The 18,062-nt window shown below is 38.2% G+C and overlaps 1 protein-coding gene across 4 annotated transcripts in view; it reads right to left on the reverse strand.

Annotated features, from left to right (window-relative positions):
* SEMA5B (semaphorin 5B) overlaps positions 1-18,062 on the reverse strand; it is a 202,604-nt gene that overhangs the window by 39,287 nt on the left and 145,255 nt on the right. For all 4 annotated transcript variants that reach the window (XM_074301398.1, XM_074301400.1, XM_074301399.1 and 1 more), the window contains 4 exons: positions 14,074-14,173; positions 11,444-11,489; positions 679-741; positions 177-275 (listed from right to left, as the gene is read on the reverse strand). In XM_074301398.1, coding sequence (XP_074157499.1) covers positions 177-275; positions 679-741; positions 11,444-11,489; positions 14,074-14,173 — 308 coding nt within the window. The remainder of the gene's footprint in view (positions 1-176; positions 276-678; positions 742-11,443; positions 11,490-14,073; positions 14,174-18,062) is intronic.

An 18,062-nucleotide genomic window follows, 5' to 3' on the forward strand; every position in this document is an offset into this window, starting at 1 on the left:
CCCATATGGACCCTGAGGTCCACGCCAGCCTTTGCAGTTCATAGCTCAGGATGGCACTAGCTTCTGCTGTCTCCTGATCAGTCACCCAAATGGGAGGACGACCCTCGTTGGTGACTCTCCTCAACCAAGAAACTAGCCCGTGGACACAGTGCTCCCTCACCCAGAAGACCCCTCACCTGCCTACTGGAACACACTGGAGAGAAGGCATTGGTACCACACGTGAAAACCTTCCTGCCAGACACGATCAAGACCCGAACATAGTTCTGACACTCCTCCTGCCAGAGGACAGGGAAAAAATCCATTAAGCAGTCAGTCAATCCGTAAGCATCCATTAAGCACCCATTATGTGCGGGGTATTCTTCAAAAGGCTGGGGATACTGGCAAAATCTCTGCCCATCCTATCTAGGTGGATTGGGGGCGGGCTCAGCAGTTCAGTCTAATTCACAGATCACCGCAAATCCCTGAGAGATTTTAAAATGCCCATCATTCAATAGCATGGTGGATTTTCTGTCTCATTTATCAGGCTTTTCCAAATGCCACAGTCTTTCCCTCTCAGATGGCTTCCCCCATCTCAGGCATTGCTATACCCCTACTTTGAGCCCTTGGATGTGCAAAGTATCCCTCCCAATGAGAGGGGATGGGGGAGGAGGATGCCTAGGGTTAAGCCTGGCCACATACTTCAGTCTTCCCTTTACTTTGGCAGGACTTGCGTGTCTCCTCATTAGAGCTCCACTCGGTAGCCTAGGGAAGACAAGAAAGACATCCCAGTGTTAAATCTATGTAATAACTGAGAGAGAAGGGGGAAATTAGGGGTCTGATGCTTCTAATCATTACATCTGTAGAATATGAAGGGAAGTTGGAAGACTCCCCTAAAAACCTTTTAAAGATAAGAAAGACTATAGATAAGTATCTGGTCAAAATCAATAAACAAAAAAAGGATCATATAAACATATGATCATCTAACAACAATCATATAAAAGACTAAATAAATAATTTTTGGTGTGTGCTTTTTAAAAATTAAAAAAATAGGTCATACATGTGTATTCATTTTTAACATATTTCTATATGAGTTGTGTTGGGTAAGGAAAATCAGAAGAGGGAAAAATTATAAGAAAAAAATAGAAGAAAAAAAGGTGAAAATGTTTCAATTCATATTCAGTATCTCTAGTTCTCTCTTAGATTCAAATGGCCTTTTCCATCCAAAGTTTCTTGGAATTGCCTTGAATCACTGAATTGCTGAAAAGGGCCAGGTTTATCATAGTTGAGCATCACACAATCTTGTGGTTGCTGTGTATAATGTTTTCCTGATTCTGCTCATTTCACTCAACATTAATTTATGTAAATCTTTCCAGGCTTTTCTGAAATCAGCCTGCTGATTATTTCTTATAGAACAATAATATTCCATTACATTTATATACCATAACTCATTCAGGCATTCCCCAACTGATGAGCATCCACTCATTTTCTAGTTCTTTGCTACCACAAAAAGAGATGCTCTAAACATTTGTGCACATGTGGATCTTATTCCCTCTCTTATGATCACTTTGGGATATAGACCCAGTAGTGGCACTGTTGGGTCCAAGGAAATGTATAGTTTTATAGTACTTTGGGCATAGTTCATAATTGTTCTCCAAAATTACTGGATCAGTTCACAACTCCACTAATAATCCCAGTTTTCCCACATCCCCTCTGACATTATCATTATCTTTTCCTGTCATCTTAGCCAATCAGATAGCTGTGAAGTGGTACCTCAAAGTTGTTTTAATTTGCATTTCCCTAATTAATAGTGATTTATAACATTTTTTCATATGTCTAGAAATGGCTTTAATTTCCCCATCTGAAAATTTTCTTTTCATATCTGTTAATTATTTATTAATTGGGAAATGATTTGCATTCTTATGAACTTGACTCCTTTCTATATATATTTTTTAAATGAGGCCTTTATCAGAATCATTGTTTGCAAAAAATTGTTTCTCAGCTTTTTGCTTCCCTTATAATCTTGGTTGCATTGGTTTTATGCAAAATGTTTTAACTTAATGTAATCAAAATTATCCATTTTACATTTCATAATGTTCTCTAGTTCTTGTTTTGTCTTTGTTTGTCATAGTTCTTGTTCCTCTCTTCTTTAAAGATCTGACAGGTAAATTATTCCGTGCTCTCCTAATTTCCTTAAAGTATCTTCCTTTATGTCTAAATCATGTACCCATTTTGACCTCATCTTGGTATTACGCAAAATAATAGTAACTAGAATTTATATAATGCATTAAGGTCTGCAAAGCTCTTTACATATGTTTTCTTGTTTGATTCTTACATTAACTCTGTGAAAAAGTGCTATTATTATCCCCATTTGACAAATGAAAAAATTAAGGCTGAAAGAAGTGACTCATCCAGAAAAACAAAATTAGGAGTTTGAGACAAAATTTCAATCACTTTCCTGAATTAAAACAATTCAGGTTTTATCTCACGCCCAGAAAATTGACAAAGATTATTTTTAAAAATTTAAAGAGATAATGTTAGAGGGGTGGAAAGACTAATACAATGTAGACTAATACAATGTTAATGGAATTGTAAACTAGTCCAATCATTTAGGAAATCAGTTTGGAATTATATGAAAAAGTCACTAAATTTCTTTTACCCTTTGGCCAAGCAATCCCACTGTACACTAATCCTGGGCCTATGCCTAAGGGGCATAGGAGGCCCTTTGCATGGAAGCAAAAAACACACAAAGAAATTGGAAAAAAGCAAACACACAGGTGCCTATCTACTGAGAAATGATTAAACAAATTGTGGCATGTAAATATAATGGAATATTATTGTGCCATAAAAATACCCATAAGAGGAATTTAAAGAAACATGGGAAAGACTTGAATAAAAAGATTCAGAATAGAAGGCAAGCCAGGATGCACACAAAAAAAGATGTAAAAGGGAGGCAGTAAAGAATAACCACCCTAATAGTATCTGTACCAGGACAAGTGTTTCATAGGGAAGCAGCAGACCAGAATGCCCTACAGACAGAAGAGGCTCACTTAAGTGCCTGAGTAAAGACAAGCATTTGTTTGCAGTAGGAGGGCAGAGATTGTAGGGATGCAGGGTATATGTGAGGATTTCTGGGTGAAGCTAAAATGAGCTCTTGGATTAAAATCTCTGGATTTTATCTGGCTCACATGGTCTTGAGTTCTTGGATTAAAAATCTCTGGATAATCTCTGGCTTAAATGGCCATGAGTTCTTGGATTAAAGTCTCTGGATAATCTCTGGCTAAAATGGCCATGAGTTCTTGGATTAAAATCTCTGATTCTGTCCAGAGCAGATTCTGTCTCTGGACAGAATCTAGAGCCTGGGGGCAACTGAACACAGACTTGCTTAAGGGAGTTAAATTCCATAATTAATTAAGGATTCCTTTTCCTCCCCCCCCCCATTAAATAAATAAACGCTTTTGTGTATTACATAAATTTTTATTAAGCACTGTATTAAGGACTAGGAAAGATTACAAAGTTTAGAATTTACCCTCTAGGAGATTATATTCTTCTTTGTCTTCTCCATTTTCTTCCCCCTCCCTACCTTACAATCTAATCATTGCTGTTCAGTGTATTTGACAGCATATTGACAGGACCATAGTATGCCGATCCTGACACGTGGGATTTTCCATTTTGTCAAGTGACTTGCCCAGAATGACACAATAGTAAGTGCCTAAGGTCCTAAACCCACCTGCCAGTGGGCAAATAGGAGTCATCAACAAATGCAGGACCATTTTGGGTCCCAAGGAATATTACTAAATTGATGCCGTGTTTCCATACACTTGAAACATTTGGCAACCTAAGACATAATTACTGGCATTTTGCTTTGCAATTTGACTTGGTCACTCTTGGTCTCTCCCTTAAAATGTACCCAGTCAGGGGGGAAGGAGGGGAAAAATGAGAACAAAAGGTTTGGCAATTGTCAATGTTGTAAAAATTACCCATGCATATATCTGGTAAATAAAAACTATTTAAAAAATGTTCCCAATCATCCCATTTTCTTATACTTTCTTCTCAGTACTTTGATCTCCACTTCCATCCAGCTAAGAAGCTTCCACACACTGAGTTACCTACCAGAAACAGAAGGGACTGTGGTCTCCCCTGCAGCCAAGACATAGAGAAGGAAGGAACTCCTACTGAATTACATTTGGAGTCAGAGGATCTGGGGTTCATATCCCAGCTCTATCAATAACCTGTGTAAATTTGCACAGATTGTTTGACAGCACTGGGCCCTATAAGTTTCCTCATCAGTAAAATGAAGAGCAAGGGATAGAAGTGATCATAAAAAATATGATGGACAATTTCAGTTACATAAAATTGGAAAACTTCTGTAAAAACAGAATCAATGAAGCTAGAAGAAAAGCATTTATGAGAAAGGAAATTTTGTAGCAAATATCTCTGCTAAAGATCTCAAAAACAAGATCAATGGGAAATTGATATGGACTTATAAGAAAAAGGGGGACTCCACAATATATAAATGCTCAGAAAATATGAACTGGTAGGTTTTTTTTTTAAAGAAAAAGGCAAGTGATCCAAAGTCATATAAAAAAGTCCCAAATTAGCAAAAATAAAGGAAATGCAAATTTAAATAACTCAGAGATTTTTACCCCTTATACCTTTAAGACTGGCAGAGATGACAAAAGACAAAAATGGTAATTGTGAGTAGGAAGGAAAGACTGGAAAGCTATACTTTGTAGAGCTGTGAAGTGGTCCAACTGTTCTGGAAGACAATTTGGAATTATATGAAAAATTTTAATAAATTATGTATACCTTTTGATCAAATATAGTATTGCTAGGCAATACCCCAAAGAAGTAGAAAATAAAGAGAAATTTTATGTATATACAGACATATGTGGGTATGTATATATGCATTTATACAAATGTATAAAGATATATGTAAGTGTATATGACATACATGACATTTCTATAACTACATATGAATGCATACACACATTTACTCATTCATTTGTAGTGGCTGTTTCACAAACAAGACACTCCACCTCTTGGCTTTTTCTCTGGCTGTCCCCTGTGCCTCTTTTCTTCTTCAACTATTAACATTCCCTCATTTGCTTTAAATTCCAATTAAAATCTCACTTTCTATAGGAATCCTTCCCCAATGCCTTCCCTCTTTTAGTTACTTCTTTTTTCTCCTGTATATAGTTTGCTTTGTATATATTGTTGACATGTTGTCTCCTCCATTAGAGTGTAAACCCCTTGTGGGCAGAGACTGTCCTTTGCCTTTTTTTTGTATCCTTAGAACTTAGCACAGTGGCTGGCAAACAATAAGTGTTTAATAAATGCTGACTGCCCACTGAGAAGCTACACAAATAGTAGCATTTGGATTTAATGGATTCTTATACAAAAAGAAATGATGAAAATGGAAAATTTAGAGAAAGATGGGAAAGACTTAGATGAACTGACATAGGACAAAACAATCAGAATATGGAGAATACGTTATAAGCTGATCACAATAATATATGGAAAACCTCATGGAAAGTTTAGAATTTCGATCACTACAATAGTGGATCATGACTTCAGAGGAGTGGTACTGAAGAAGAGGACCATGAGAGTAGAAAGAGGCATGAACTGTCCTATGTGGCCAATGCCAATTGATTTTGTTTGATTATTCTTACTCATTAGTAAGGAGGGGAGGGAAGGTTAGGAGAGGAGAAAAATCATTAGGAAGCAACAGTAAGTTTTTTTTTGTAAACCTTAAATAAAACATTATTCTAAAAATAGAATACAATGAGGAAAGTGGACAACAAATGATTTCAAAGGTCCCTTCCAGTTCTAAATCTGTGAACTTGTGAATGGCTGAAACAGAGAGCTTTATTACATGCTGCCTTATGTTGTTCTCCAATTCTTCCTTGCTGATCCTGTCTCCCCATCAGGACTGTCAGTACTCCTATCCTTTCTTTTAACAAATGGAGAAAAACAAAAGTATAAGGTCAGAGGGTCTCTCAGGCTCAGTCGCACTCTTAATGTTGTTTTATTTCACTGGTTTGGTGGGCCATACATTATATGGAAGTATACTGGGATTTGTAGAATGTGATAAAACAATGTTCAACAATAAAACATTAAAAAAATATATTTTTAAATAATCAAGATCTAAAAATTTGGAAAACAAGGTTTTGCAAGGGTCAATATTGTAAAATTATCTGTGTATATATTTTGAAATTAAAAAGTTTTACTAAAAAAGAGAATAAAAGAATAAAAGAAAAAATAATCAAGATCTAAAAAACAGCAACCAGGCGGTCAGCTCCTTATGGGAAGGGGCCCCACTCTATACTTTCTCTTGCATCCCCCAAAGCATCCAACATGGGATCAGACATCCTGCAGAGGCCCAGGAAATAATTGTTGATTGATGGGGAGCCAAGCAGTCTATCCCCTAGAACATCTGGGTAGGGATTCTTCCCAAATGGCTGTTACAGACACTAAGTACCAGTGATGAGACTAGAGTGCAAATAATCAGTAAAGGCATTTTGGAGGGAGTCAATTTTGAGCTAAGTGCTTTGAAGGAAGTAATGGGAACAGTCTGGCAGACAGGATGTCCGTGGTCTTCTTGGAAATCCCCTGGTAGGGGGTCAGAAACTATTGTTGTTTATGCTTTGTTCTCCAAGAGGACCACGCCATCAGGGAGTTGATGCCATGATATGTCAATGAATTGGATTTAAGGGAGGGAGGAAGGGAGGGCTGGGTAAGGTCCCCTGCCTCACTTTTCCTTCCAGAGCCCTCTGGGTCAAGGAGCCAGATAGAGATCAGGATGATGGAGATGGCCCTGGGGCTGGAGAAGAAAGGCAGGCTATGCAGGCTAGTGGAAAATGCCCTAGACTTGGAGTCAGAGGGCTTATTAGTTACGTGGACAAGTCATTTATCCCTTCACTTAAGAATGTCTTGGAGGAGGTTATTTTTACCTTCTGAATCCAATTCTCCCTGTGCAACAAGAAAACTGTTCAGTTCTGCACACATATATTGTATCTAGGATATACTTTAACATATTTAACGTGTATGAGACTGCCTGCCATCTAGGGGAGGGGGTGGAGGGAGGGAAGGGAAAAGTTGGAACAGAAGTGAGTGCAAGGGATAATGTTGTAAAAAATTACCCAGGCATATGTTCTGTCAATAAAAAGTTATAATATATATAAAAAAAGAAGGAGGGGAGGGCAGAGGCAGGTAGGTGGTGCTATGGGCCTGCAGTTAGGAGGATCAGAGTTCACATTCAGCCGCAGACATTTTTCAGTTTCTCCATCTGTAAAATGGGGATAATAATGGAACTTACTTCTGAGGAACAAATGAGATATTTCTACAACACCTTTCTATTCTACGGTGTCTGACACATGGTAGGTATTTAATAAATGCTTGCTTCCTCCTAGAGGTAGAAGAGCAATGGATTAGAAGAAAGATCTAGGAACTTAAAAATATTTTCATAATCAGACTGCAATATAATTGAGTTTTTGGTAATCCTATGTATCATGCATTTAAAAACATTTTTCTACAAAGAGGTTCATAGGTTGGGACATATTGACAAAAGAAGTCCCTGACATAAAAAAAGGTTAAGAAAACAGCCTAAAGGAACTGGAAATTGAGTGAGGGAATGGCTGAAAAAGTTATGGCATATGAATGTAATAGAATTATTGTTCTATAAGAAATGATGAACAGACTGATTTTATAAAAGACAGGAAAGATTTATATGAACTGATGCTGAGTGAAGTGAGCAGAACCAGGAGAATACGGTACACAGTAACAGCAAGATTATATGATGATCAGCTGTGATAAACTTAGCTCTTCTCAGCAATATAGTGATCCAAAACAATTCCAACATGCTTGGAATGGAAAGGTCATCCACATCCAGAGAGAATTATGGAGACTGAATGTAGATCAAATTATATTATTTTCACCTTTTTTTTGTTTTTTGTTAAAGTTGTTTGTTCGCTTCTTTTTTTTTCTTTCTCATCCTTTTTTTCCCCTTTTGATTTGATTTCTTTTGTGCATTACAAATATAGAAATATTTAGAAAATTGCACGTGTTTAACCTATATTGGATTGCTTACTGTCTTGGGGAAGGGGGAAGGAGGGAGTGAGAGACAAAACTTTTGGAACACAAGATTTTGCAAAAGTGAATTTTGAAAAGTACCTTTGCATGTATTTAGAAAAATAAAATACTATTTTTAAAAAAAGAATCCTGAGCCTAGATGATTTTTACAATGTCCCTTGAAGCTTTCTCCTCTTTGAATGAAAATCACCTCAGTTTTCAGGTCAGGCAGGTTTATTTTGTGGGATTGATGGCAGATTTTATTTGTGGACTCTGAAGGATATGCATTCTCAAGATAGCCTTTCAGGAAGAATCATCTCTGAGGCTGTTAGTATCCTTGCTGGCTGCCTAACCGCACATACAAGTTTGCTTGTTAGCCATTGGAATAGGGGAGGGTCCAACTTTTTGCTGTTTCATATTTCATTTTTACCTTCCCATCCAACTTTTTCTACTGAATGGACTAAGGCAGACCCACACATTCACATTAGAACAGTCAGAACTTTGCCTTAGGTGCTCTGCTTTCAAATATGATTCCAAGAATGCATTGCTTCGAAAAGCAGGAGTCCATCCCTACCCACAGCCTTCCTATGGAGAGAAGGCTTGATTACTTGCCTGGGGTCTTTAAGATCTGCTTTCTCTCCACATCTGCTGTGGGACAGCCGTAGCAGCTGTGGTATGTCAGGTTAAAAATCTGGATCCCAAAATATGAACACATAGGGATGTCCAGCCAGCTTTCCTTTTGAAACCCAATGCTGGACGTTATCTGGATTCTTTACATTTAGGATGACTTACAATAAATTTAGGATAAATATTATTGCTTCCTGATCATTTTCTAAATATTTTGATCACTTCAGTTACTAGAATCTTCCTTCATCCCTCCAATTAAATAATAATATCTAACATTTTTACTTTGAAGTTTGCAAAGTACTTTACAAATGTTATCTCATTTTATCCTCACAACAACCCAAGGAGGTAGGGGCTATTATTCTCTTCATTTCACAGTTAAGGAAGCTGAGACAAACAGAGATTAAGTGTTTTGCTCAGGGTCACCCAGCTAATAGGTATCTAAGGATGGAAATGAATTCAGATCTTTCTGATTCTAGGTCCAGCAATGTATCTACTGTTCCATCTAACTATTTCTTGGTGCCCTCTCCTCATTCCCATCAAAATTAGCTACTATATATTTTGAATTTTTTTCTTGGTGCACAAAGGCAATGGGGAGGGGGGTTGTAGATAGAGTTAACCATGGAGCCAAGAAAAACTGAGTTCAATTCCTGCCTCTGGCACTCAATGAGTGAGTGATCTTGGGCAAAAAGACAACGTTTCAGTGATCTAGGCAAACCTTTATGGTTATGAATTGCAAAGAAGGTACTGACATGCATTAACAGAGGGACTTTAATCATTTAAGAGTTCCCTATATCAATTAAATGAGGGAAAAAATCTGATATCAAGTTAAAAGAATATTTGGGACAGGTTCTCTCTGTTTGCATTTTGTTCCCCTTTTAGCTACCAGTAGAAATAAAAACTCCTTGAGGGCAGGAACTATTTCACTTTTGTCTTGGTATCTCTGCCACCCATTGCAGTGCCCGTGGCAGAGTAGACATTTAATAAATGCTTGGTCAATGACAATGATGATATTTTGAACAGAGAGATCATAGAAGTGGAAGGGAAGGATGCCCTAGGAGTTGAGAATATGACTGAGTCAGTGTGGCTTGGGTTTTTTTCTTTTGCCATTTTTCCTGTTTAACTTTGAAAAAAGTAATTTCCCCTGTCTGGCCCTTAGTTGCCTCATTGGTCAAATGAGAGAAATGGATTAGATCAGAGATTCTCTACTGTCTTAGGAGATCAGTGAATTTAGCTGGGAAACAATTACATCATTATTTTCATTAACTTCCAACTGAAATTTAAAGTTTTCTTCAATTATTTTAAAATATTGTTCCAAAAAGAGGACTATTCAAAGAACTCACCAGACTGTCAAGGAGATCAATAATATAATTAAGGCTAATAATCCCTGGTATAATTAACCATAAATGTAGATATGAAGGAGACCTTAGAAATCAACTCTACCAACCATCTCATTTTATAGATGAGGAAGGACCTTGTCCAAAGTCACACAGGTAATTAATTAAGTGGCAGAGCTAGGTTCTGAACTCAGTTCCCATAACCTCAAATTCAACATTCTTTCTACAATCCCCTGCTCTTCAGTTAATGATCTCTAATATCCTTTCCATTTATAAATATCACGATTATATTCCCACTCAGAAGCAACAAAATGATAAAATAACATCCCAAGCAATATGAATTCCCACTCTTGCTTAAGATTTGAGTCCCATCTGTGCAAAATGTTCAAAAGCAGAGAGGTGTTATTACAACTTCCTTCCTGTACACTTGAGGAATGAGAGATGAGTTTGGAGAAATGAAATCACAGAATTGCAGATTTCAGAGTTGGAAGGGACTTAAAACCATAGACAAGGGGGATTCCTACCATTCTTACCTGCCAAGTGATTTTCCAGCCTTTTCCTAAAGACCTCCACCCAAGGAGGAAGAATCCGGTTCTATTTATGGACAGTTCCAATTGTTAGGAAGTCTTTCTTAAAGTCAGAACTAAATTGATCTCTTAAACTTCCCCTTATACTTCCTGGCTCTGCCCTCTGGGGCCAAAGACAACAACAAATCTCTTCTTGATTCCATTTTGGGGCTTTCTTCGCAAAGCTACTGGAATGACTTGTTGTTTCCTTCTTCTGCTCATTTTACCGATGAGGCAATTGTGGCTTGCCCAGAGTTACACAGCTACCAAGTGTCTGAGGCTAGATTTGAACTCAACCCTTCCTGACTCCAGGCTTGGTGCTCTTTCCACCTAGTTTCCCCCTAGCATATTGTAGGAAGCAATATGAGACCAAAAAGATATTCCCATTTCTCTCAATCAATCAATATTTATTAAATACCTATTGTGTTGCAGAAAACTGGGGATATAAATACAAAAAAATCATATATTTAGATCTGGATAGAACCTTAGGGGCCTTTTACTCTAACCCCTTAATTTTATACATGAGGAAATTGAGGCTGGAAGAGGTAAACTGACTTCTCCAGGATCACACCACAAATAAGGGGCAAAATTTGAATTCAGATCTTCTATACTCTACAACCCAGTATTCTATCCATCTGTATCACTCCATATATGTTGGAACAAAGGTCTAGAAAAGCAAAATGAGTAATTCTCCAGGGAAGAAAGGAAAGAAGCAAAAATTCCCACCTGCCAGAATTCCCTATTCAATTTCAGGGATTTCATGGACATCCCATCTGTTCTCTCCTGCTCTCAACTTTGATGCTGCAAGCAGAGAGCACACACAGAATTTTAGGAGACACAGAGGGATTGGGCTGAGACAAGGGAATGTACCTGAAGGAGAGAGACGTTGGTAAGGCTGAGTCTGAAGAGATAGTTCCTGTAAAAATAAGAGATGCAAAAATCAGAAATCATATTCATTGGAAAAAACTTAAATAAGGACCTACCTAGAGTTGACACATCTCCTCCAGGTACACACAACCAGCCAACTCTCAAGGAACAAGTTTTGTTTTTTTAAGATTATTTAAATAAATATATTTGATATTCAATTAAATATTTAAATAAATGACAAATAAAAATTTTTAATTTTTTAAAAATATATAGCCTTCCATTGAGCCACCCAGTTGCCCCCAAAAAAGATATGTATGTGTGCGTATATATATATATATATATATATATATATATATATATATATATATATATACGCACACATACTCTGTGTGTGTGTATAAAACCTGGAAGGAAGTACAAAAAGCTTGGCTGTTTTGAGAAGAACATGGAAGATTTATTATGTAGGTTTTCATAAAATAAAAATTTATTCTTTTATATTGAATTCTGTCTTATGTTCTGCTATGTACATGGAAATGTTCTTTTTTGTTTTTGTATCTAAGTTTAGAATGAATAAAAATTAAATATGCACTCATATATACATACATGTATGTGGATATATACACACTTATATACATGTACAAAGATATATATATATATATATATATATATATATATACACCCAACACTCAAGATTCCTAGAAAAGCCTTCAAAAAGTCAAACTGGCCATCCCCTTGCCTCTAGACAGGATGGCCCATTTCTAATAGTTCCCTCGTACATGGAGGGTCTCTCCAAAGGTTGAATAGAAAAGGAGAATCCTTGAGGAATAATAGAAATGATGGTGAGGGAGAATTTTCAGCAACCCTTCAAACTTCAGAATTTTGATGGTTTTGCAGAGCAAAGGAGGCCTGGGTCTCAAAGGGGCCACTAATGCATCCTCCTGCTACTGTCTCAGGAGAAGCTGAAAGGGTCTCCTGGAAGAAAACAACTCCAGGATGCCTTTTTCCTTCACTGTCTCTCCCAGGGTCTCTGACAGAGGAGATTTCCAAGGATGCTAATTTGGATCCCACTCTGTTTTCTATACATCCCTCACCCTGTCCCATCCCTCCCCCAATCCTAAGCAGTGACAAGGGAAAACATCATCTTTTTTTAAAATGGTGAGCTACATGACCGATAAACTGTGAAGTCTGAGTCCAGGGAAACAAAGCGCAGTTAATGGCTGGGCCCTGAAATCCCATCCCAGATCCCAAGAGGAGAATCTCTTGCTCTGGCGGAGCCCAAGGTGTCTTTCTTGGGCAGTGGCCTGGTACAACAGAGCCCTGGGACCACGGCTGCTTATAACCCAAGCATCTGTGAGGGACTGGGTCTGGAGAGGGAGCAAGCCACAGAGGTATAACTAACAATTTTGGTAAGTGAAGCAAGAAGCACAAAAGACTTCTTCAAATTAATATTTCAATGCAAATTCAGTTAGGAAGAAAACTTAGATTTCTTTAATTCTTCCAGGTCCTAAGGGGTCCCAAAGAGATCATAGTTGTTTGAAATACTACCAGTTAGGGACAGAACATGATGCAGTTTATCAAGAACAACCACAGTGGATTTTATTTATTTATTTTGAAGACAACACCATATAGGTTCCTATGCTTAAATAAACATAATCTTGGGGAAATCACTTAACAACTTTGATCCTCCATTGCTTCATTAAAGAAACAATATATATCAATATTAAATAAAATATCAATAAGGACAAAAATACTTGCATGCCTAACTTTATAGATAATTGAGAGGAAAGTATTTTATAAGCCTTATTATCTTGCCTTTGGGAGGCAGGGAGATTCAAGCAAAATTGTCACTTTATGTATTCTATTCTTCATTCCTCTCCCATCTTCTGAAGTTTTTAATTCCTGACCTCAACTATTCAGTAATTTCCTGTTGCTTTCTGGCAACCCAAAGCCCAGGTCTGCTTCCTTCATACAATGTTCCACTTTTAAAAACTGCTTTTCCCTCTGCCCCATCCTTTCCCCAATCAATTTAAATTCTTATTCCCTCAGACCTTGGCTAGAGGTTGGTAGAAAGCGATAAGATTAAACTAAATTTCTACTAAGGTATTAAAGACTGATACCTTCCTTTACAGTATTTTGACCTTTAAAGGAAGTCACTGTCAAAGGCTCTGACTTGTTGAACTTGAGAATATGTGATTAAAGAAAAAATCTCCAGAATATGAAGGAGATATTTTTCAGTAGGGGGATCTTCCTGATCTTTCATCTTCTAAGGGAGAACTAGTGGGAAGTATATAGCTTCCAGCTAGTAAGTTTTCTCTAGAAGGGTGAATAAAAGGTGGAACGAGAGCATGTCCTTTTTTAAGGTCTTTGATTATTTATTGCCTGATTTCTTTCAGATTAGAGACTCTAGTCTTCGCCACAAACAGAATATTCTTGCAGAGGAAGGGTTTTTGAAGACTATGAGGTGAGACAGGGGAAGAAAATTTCTAGATCCTTACATCATCCTCCACATGAATAAGTGGCTAAGGCTGGAAATTCCTTGGGAATCTCCCCAAAACAAATTTGGTTGATTCATTTTGGCTCATTGTCTACTCCAGACCCCATCCCACTCCTCTGGCTGGATCCTTTGCTGTTACCTGGCTCCGACGATGAGCTGGTTCCTGGAGGGGTCTAGAGCAAGCTGGGAGAAATCTTGAACTCCAGGGTAGGTGAAGTTAGAGACCCATGGCTTCAGATCTGGATACAGGGGATGGGATGGGACAGAAAAAGAAATAAATACCCAGTTACTGAGAGATACTCCTTTCCCCATCCCTGGGGCTTCCAGACTAAACCTGTGTCAATCTGGTGAATTATAGCTAAAAAGAGCATGGGGATGGGAATGAGGATCCCTTGTTCTAATCCCAGTTCTGCCATTAACTAGCTGAGTGAGATCTTGGACAAATGAACCTCCTTCTATAGCCTGAGGTTTACTTAGCTGTAAAATAAAAGATAAAATGGAAATACCCTTCAGCTCAGACATTCTAGGAGTTCATAAAAGGTCACTTATGGCTCTGATCTGGGTGCGGAGACTCTGGTCATCTAGCCAGAGAGGGATTCCTCCTCCCCCCACCTCTGATTTAGATCCCTGGATGAGCTTAAATCCTCCAAAGACTCACTTTAGTTTCCAAAATTTAGAGCTGGTAGGTGGAGTTAGTAGAACCAAGAGAACATTGTACTCAGCAACAAGATTATATGATGTTCAACTGTGATGGACTAGGTTCTTCTCAACAATGCAATGATTCAAGGCAATTCCAATAGACTTGTGATGGAGAGAGCCAACTGCACCCGGAAGAAGGAACTGAATGTGGATCACAACATAGTACTGTCACCTTTTTGCTGTTGCTTGCTTTCTCATTTCCCCTTTTTGATCTGATTTTTCTTCTGCAGCATGATAAAGTGGAATTATGTATAGAAGAACTGCACGTTTAACATATACTGGACTACTTGCTGTCTAGGGGAGAAGGTGTGGGGAGGGGAGGGAGAAAAATTTTGGAACACAAAGTTTTGCAAGGGTGAATGTTGAAAACTGTGTATTTTGAAAAATAAAAAAACTATTATTAAAAAAATTAGAGCTGGAAGAGAACTTGAGTCTATTTCAGTATCCCTTTGTCACAGATCATCGGGCATCACAGAAGTAACAGGCAGGATTTGAATCCACTGACTTGGAAGACAAATCTGGCATTCTTACCAGTCTATTCCTTCTTCCTGTCCCCAAGTCCAAAGTTTTTACAGCAGACCTAGTTGGAAGTTCACAAATCCCATTTGAAGTTTGATTTGTAAAAAGTCATTAAGCCAACCATTCACGTAGGAAAGAAAGTACATTGAGTAGAGGCTGGAAAGAATTCTATTTTTTACAGATGAAGAAACTGAGATCCAGAAAAAATAAATGACTTGTCAAATCTCAAAGCTAATATATAGCAGAGCTAAGATTCAGATTCTGATACTAATTCCTGCTTTACCTTCTCGTTTTGATGAGTTATGTTTAGATTCAGGTCTTCCTAATTTTAGATCTAACTCTCTAGCCATTTTATTCTCAGTTGCCTCTGGTAGAGTTAGGGAAATCCTAACATAGGGACAAGGATAAGGACTGGATTTATGATTTCATTCCTACTGTGAACTCCCAGGTGGGGAAATTCCCTCTACAGAAGCTGGTTGGCACTCCTCTGGCATTTATAGTCTTAGTTACCACGTGCAGGAGAGATTGTGACCTGCCCAGGGTCACACAGGTACTGTCAGACCCTCCTCTGCTAGGCTGCCAATTCCTAGAATACCTGTCAAAAGTGCTAGACAGCATAATGGCCTTGGGCTTCATTGACAGAAGCAGGTGTTGAGAATGAGCAAGATTATGGTCTTACTCTGCTCTTGTAATTTCTCATCTAGAATATTGCCTTCAGCTCCCAGAGCCATATTTTAGGAAGTGCATTGACAAGCCAGAGCTGGGAAAACATCCAGGATGGCTAAAGAACCAAGCCTCCATTATACTCCATGGGAGATTGCTTGTAGAACCAAGGATGTTGAAATCAGAGATGACTTGAGGAGCCATGATACTTGCTATCAAATATCTGGACTTTGACTCGCAGGTTCACAGGATGGCAGATTTAGAATTGGACAGAAATCTGGAACTCATCTTGTCCAACCTTCTCATTTATAGATGAGAAAATGGACAAAATAAATAACTTACCCAAGATCACACAGTCAGAAGTGGGATCTAAAACCAGACCTTTTGACTGAATCCATTGTGATTTCCATTGTACACACTGAGTGTTACAAGCAATAGTTGGAAGTTGCGTAGAGTAAGGTTTGACTCTCTCCAAAGAAACCAGAGCCATCCATAAGTGCAATGAGCTGTCTTGGTTGGTAATGAGGTTCCCACTTACTCTAAATCTTTGAATGAAAGTCATTTCTCAAGGATTCAAATTGGGGATGGATTGTATAACCTCTGAGCTTTCCACCTTTGAGTTTCTATGAAAACCGAAGGAATCAAGGACAAGGCTCCTTGTAGCTTGAAACCCTATCTAGGATAGAGAAAAAAGCCAGATATGGCATCAGAGAACCAGGATTATATGCTGGTTCTCCCATTCCAAGGTCACAGGGTGGATTTTGAACAACACTATCTCTTTAGACCTAAGGTTCCTCATTAGGTTAGATTGGATAGTTTCTAAGGTCCCTTCTAGCTTTAAATATATGAATGTAATGACTCTTGGGACAGAGGAATTCTCAGGGTCAAGAGAGGTGGAAGTCAGGGTTAAAGAGCGAGATGCGACAAGTTATAACATATTTCCCCATAATGCATTTGTGATCAGCTCAGCTGGGTAGAGGAGAGTGGGCTGTGAGTGCATGTGTTGATGGCAGAGAAGGGGGTGGAAAGGACGAGGGAGGGAGCTTTAGAGAAATCCAGAGGAAATAAATCATAGCTCATTATCCTTTCTCCAAGGAGTAAAGCAGCCCCTCATTTCTACACAACAAGCAAATACTTAAAAGCTCCCCAGAGGATGGGAGGTTTTGTGAGCTGGATGTTTTTCAAAAATTGTGCACGGTTAAAAAAAAAATCCTGCAGCAAAATGAAGCATCCCCTCACATTGCTTCTGACCCAGTAGGCGGCTGGTGGGCAGGGATATAATAGTACAGTCCTAGGCTGGTGGTAGACATTTATAGGGTAGGCTGTGAGGGCCAAAAGTGAGCTCACTCTCTGGGTTTAATACAGACACGTTCTTCCAAAATCTTAGGAATAAGCTTTCTCGATTCTGTTTGTGTCCTGTGTTACGTTATTTCTTAATGTGTTTTACTTCCAGTGCTGACCCTCTACCTTATCCATTAGCTTGGCTGTTACCCAAAAGCAAGAATCAGACCCTTTTGCATCTTTCTATAAGATTCCTCACAAAACACAAAGCTGTGTCACAGGGTGGGCAGGAACCAACTCATACCATCTCCATGAGAGTGAATGAGTATGCACATTTGCACCTCAAAAATCAGTAAACAATACAACTCAGGCCTCAAGTGTATTATTTTGTTGATTTCTAGGCTTTATAAAGTGATGTAGAAAATACAAATTAAACTTTGAAATGTATACAGTGCATTTTTTCCCCTGTAGACCTAGTTGTTAAACATGTATCAACACAATTCTGATTGTATATATAATAAGAAGGAAGATGCCAAGTTGCAGGAAATGGGAAATTGACTTTATTTTCCCATCTGTAAAATGGATTCTAAAATCTTTTCTAGCTCTGTGGTTCCATGATCACTGGACACAATTTTAGGGATAAGTTCTATTCACTTTCCTGTTCCAATTCTATTTGAGGGGGATAAAGGAGAAATAGGATAATGGAAAGGAAAGAGGAGTGTTTTTCTTTTCAAGGTCCCAGATTGCCTCCAGCTTGGGGAAAATTGCATTTTAGAGAAGGGAGAAAGATATCCTAACTTCTTCTTAACCCAAATTCCACTAGCAGTCTCCATTCCCATCTCCATCATTTCTATTCCTAGAAGAAACATGCCTGATTGAGGGTTGAAGTGAAATGATTCTTAGAATAGAAGCTAACTTACTTTAAGTGCTTGTTTTTGGGTTTTTGTTTTTGTTTTTTTAAATTTT

The sequence above is a fragment of the Sminthopsis crassicaudata genome, chromosome 3, assembly GCF_048593235.1.
Source record: "Sminthopsis crassicaudata isolate SCR6 chromosome 3, ASM4859323v1, whole genome shotgun sequence".
Classification (NCBI taxonomy): domain Eukaryota; kingdom Metazoa; phylum Chordata; class Mammalia; order Dasyuromorphia; family Dasyuridae; genus Sminthopsis; species Sminthopsis crassicaudata.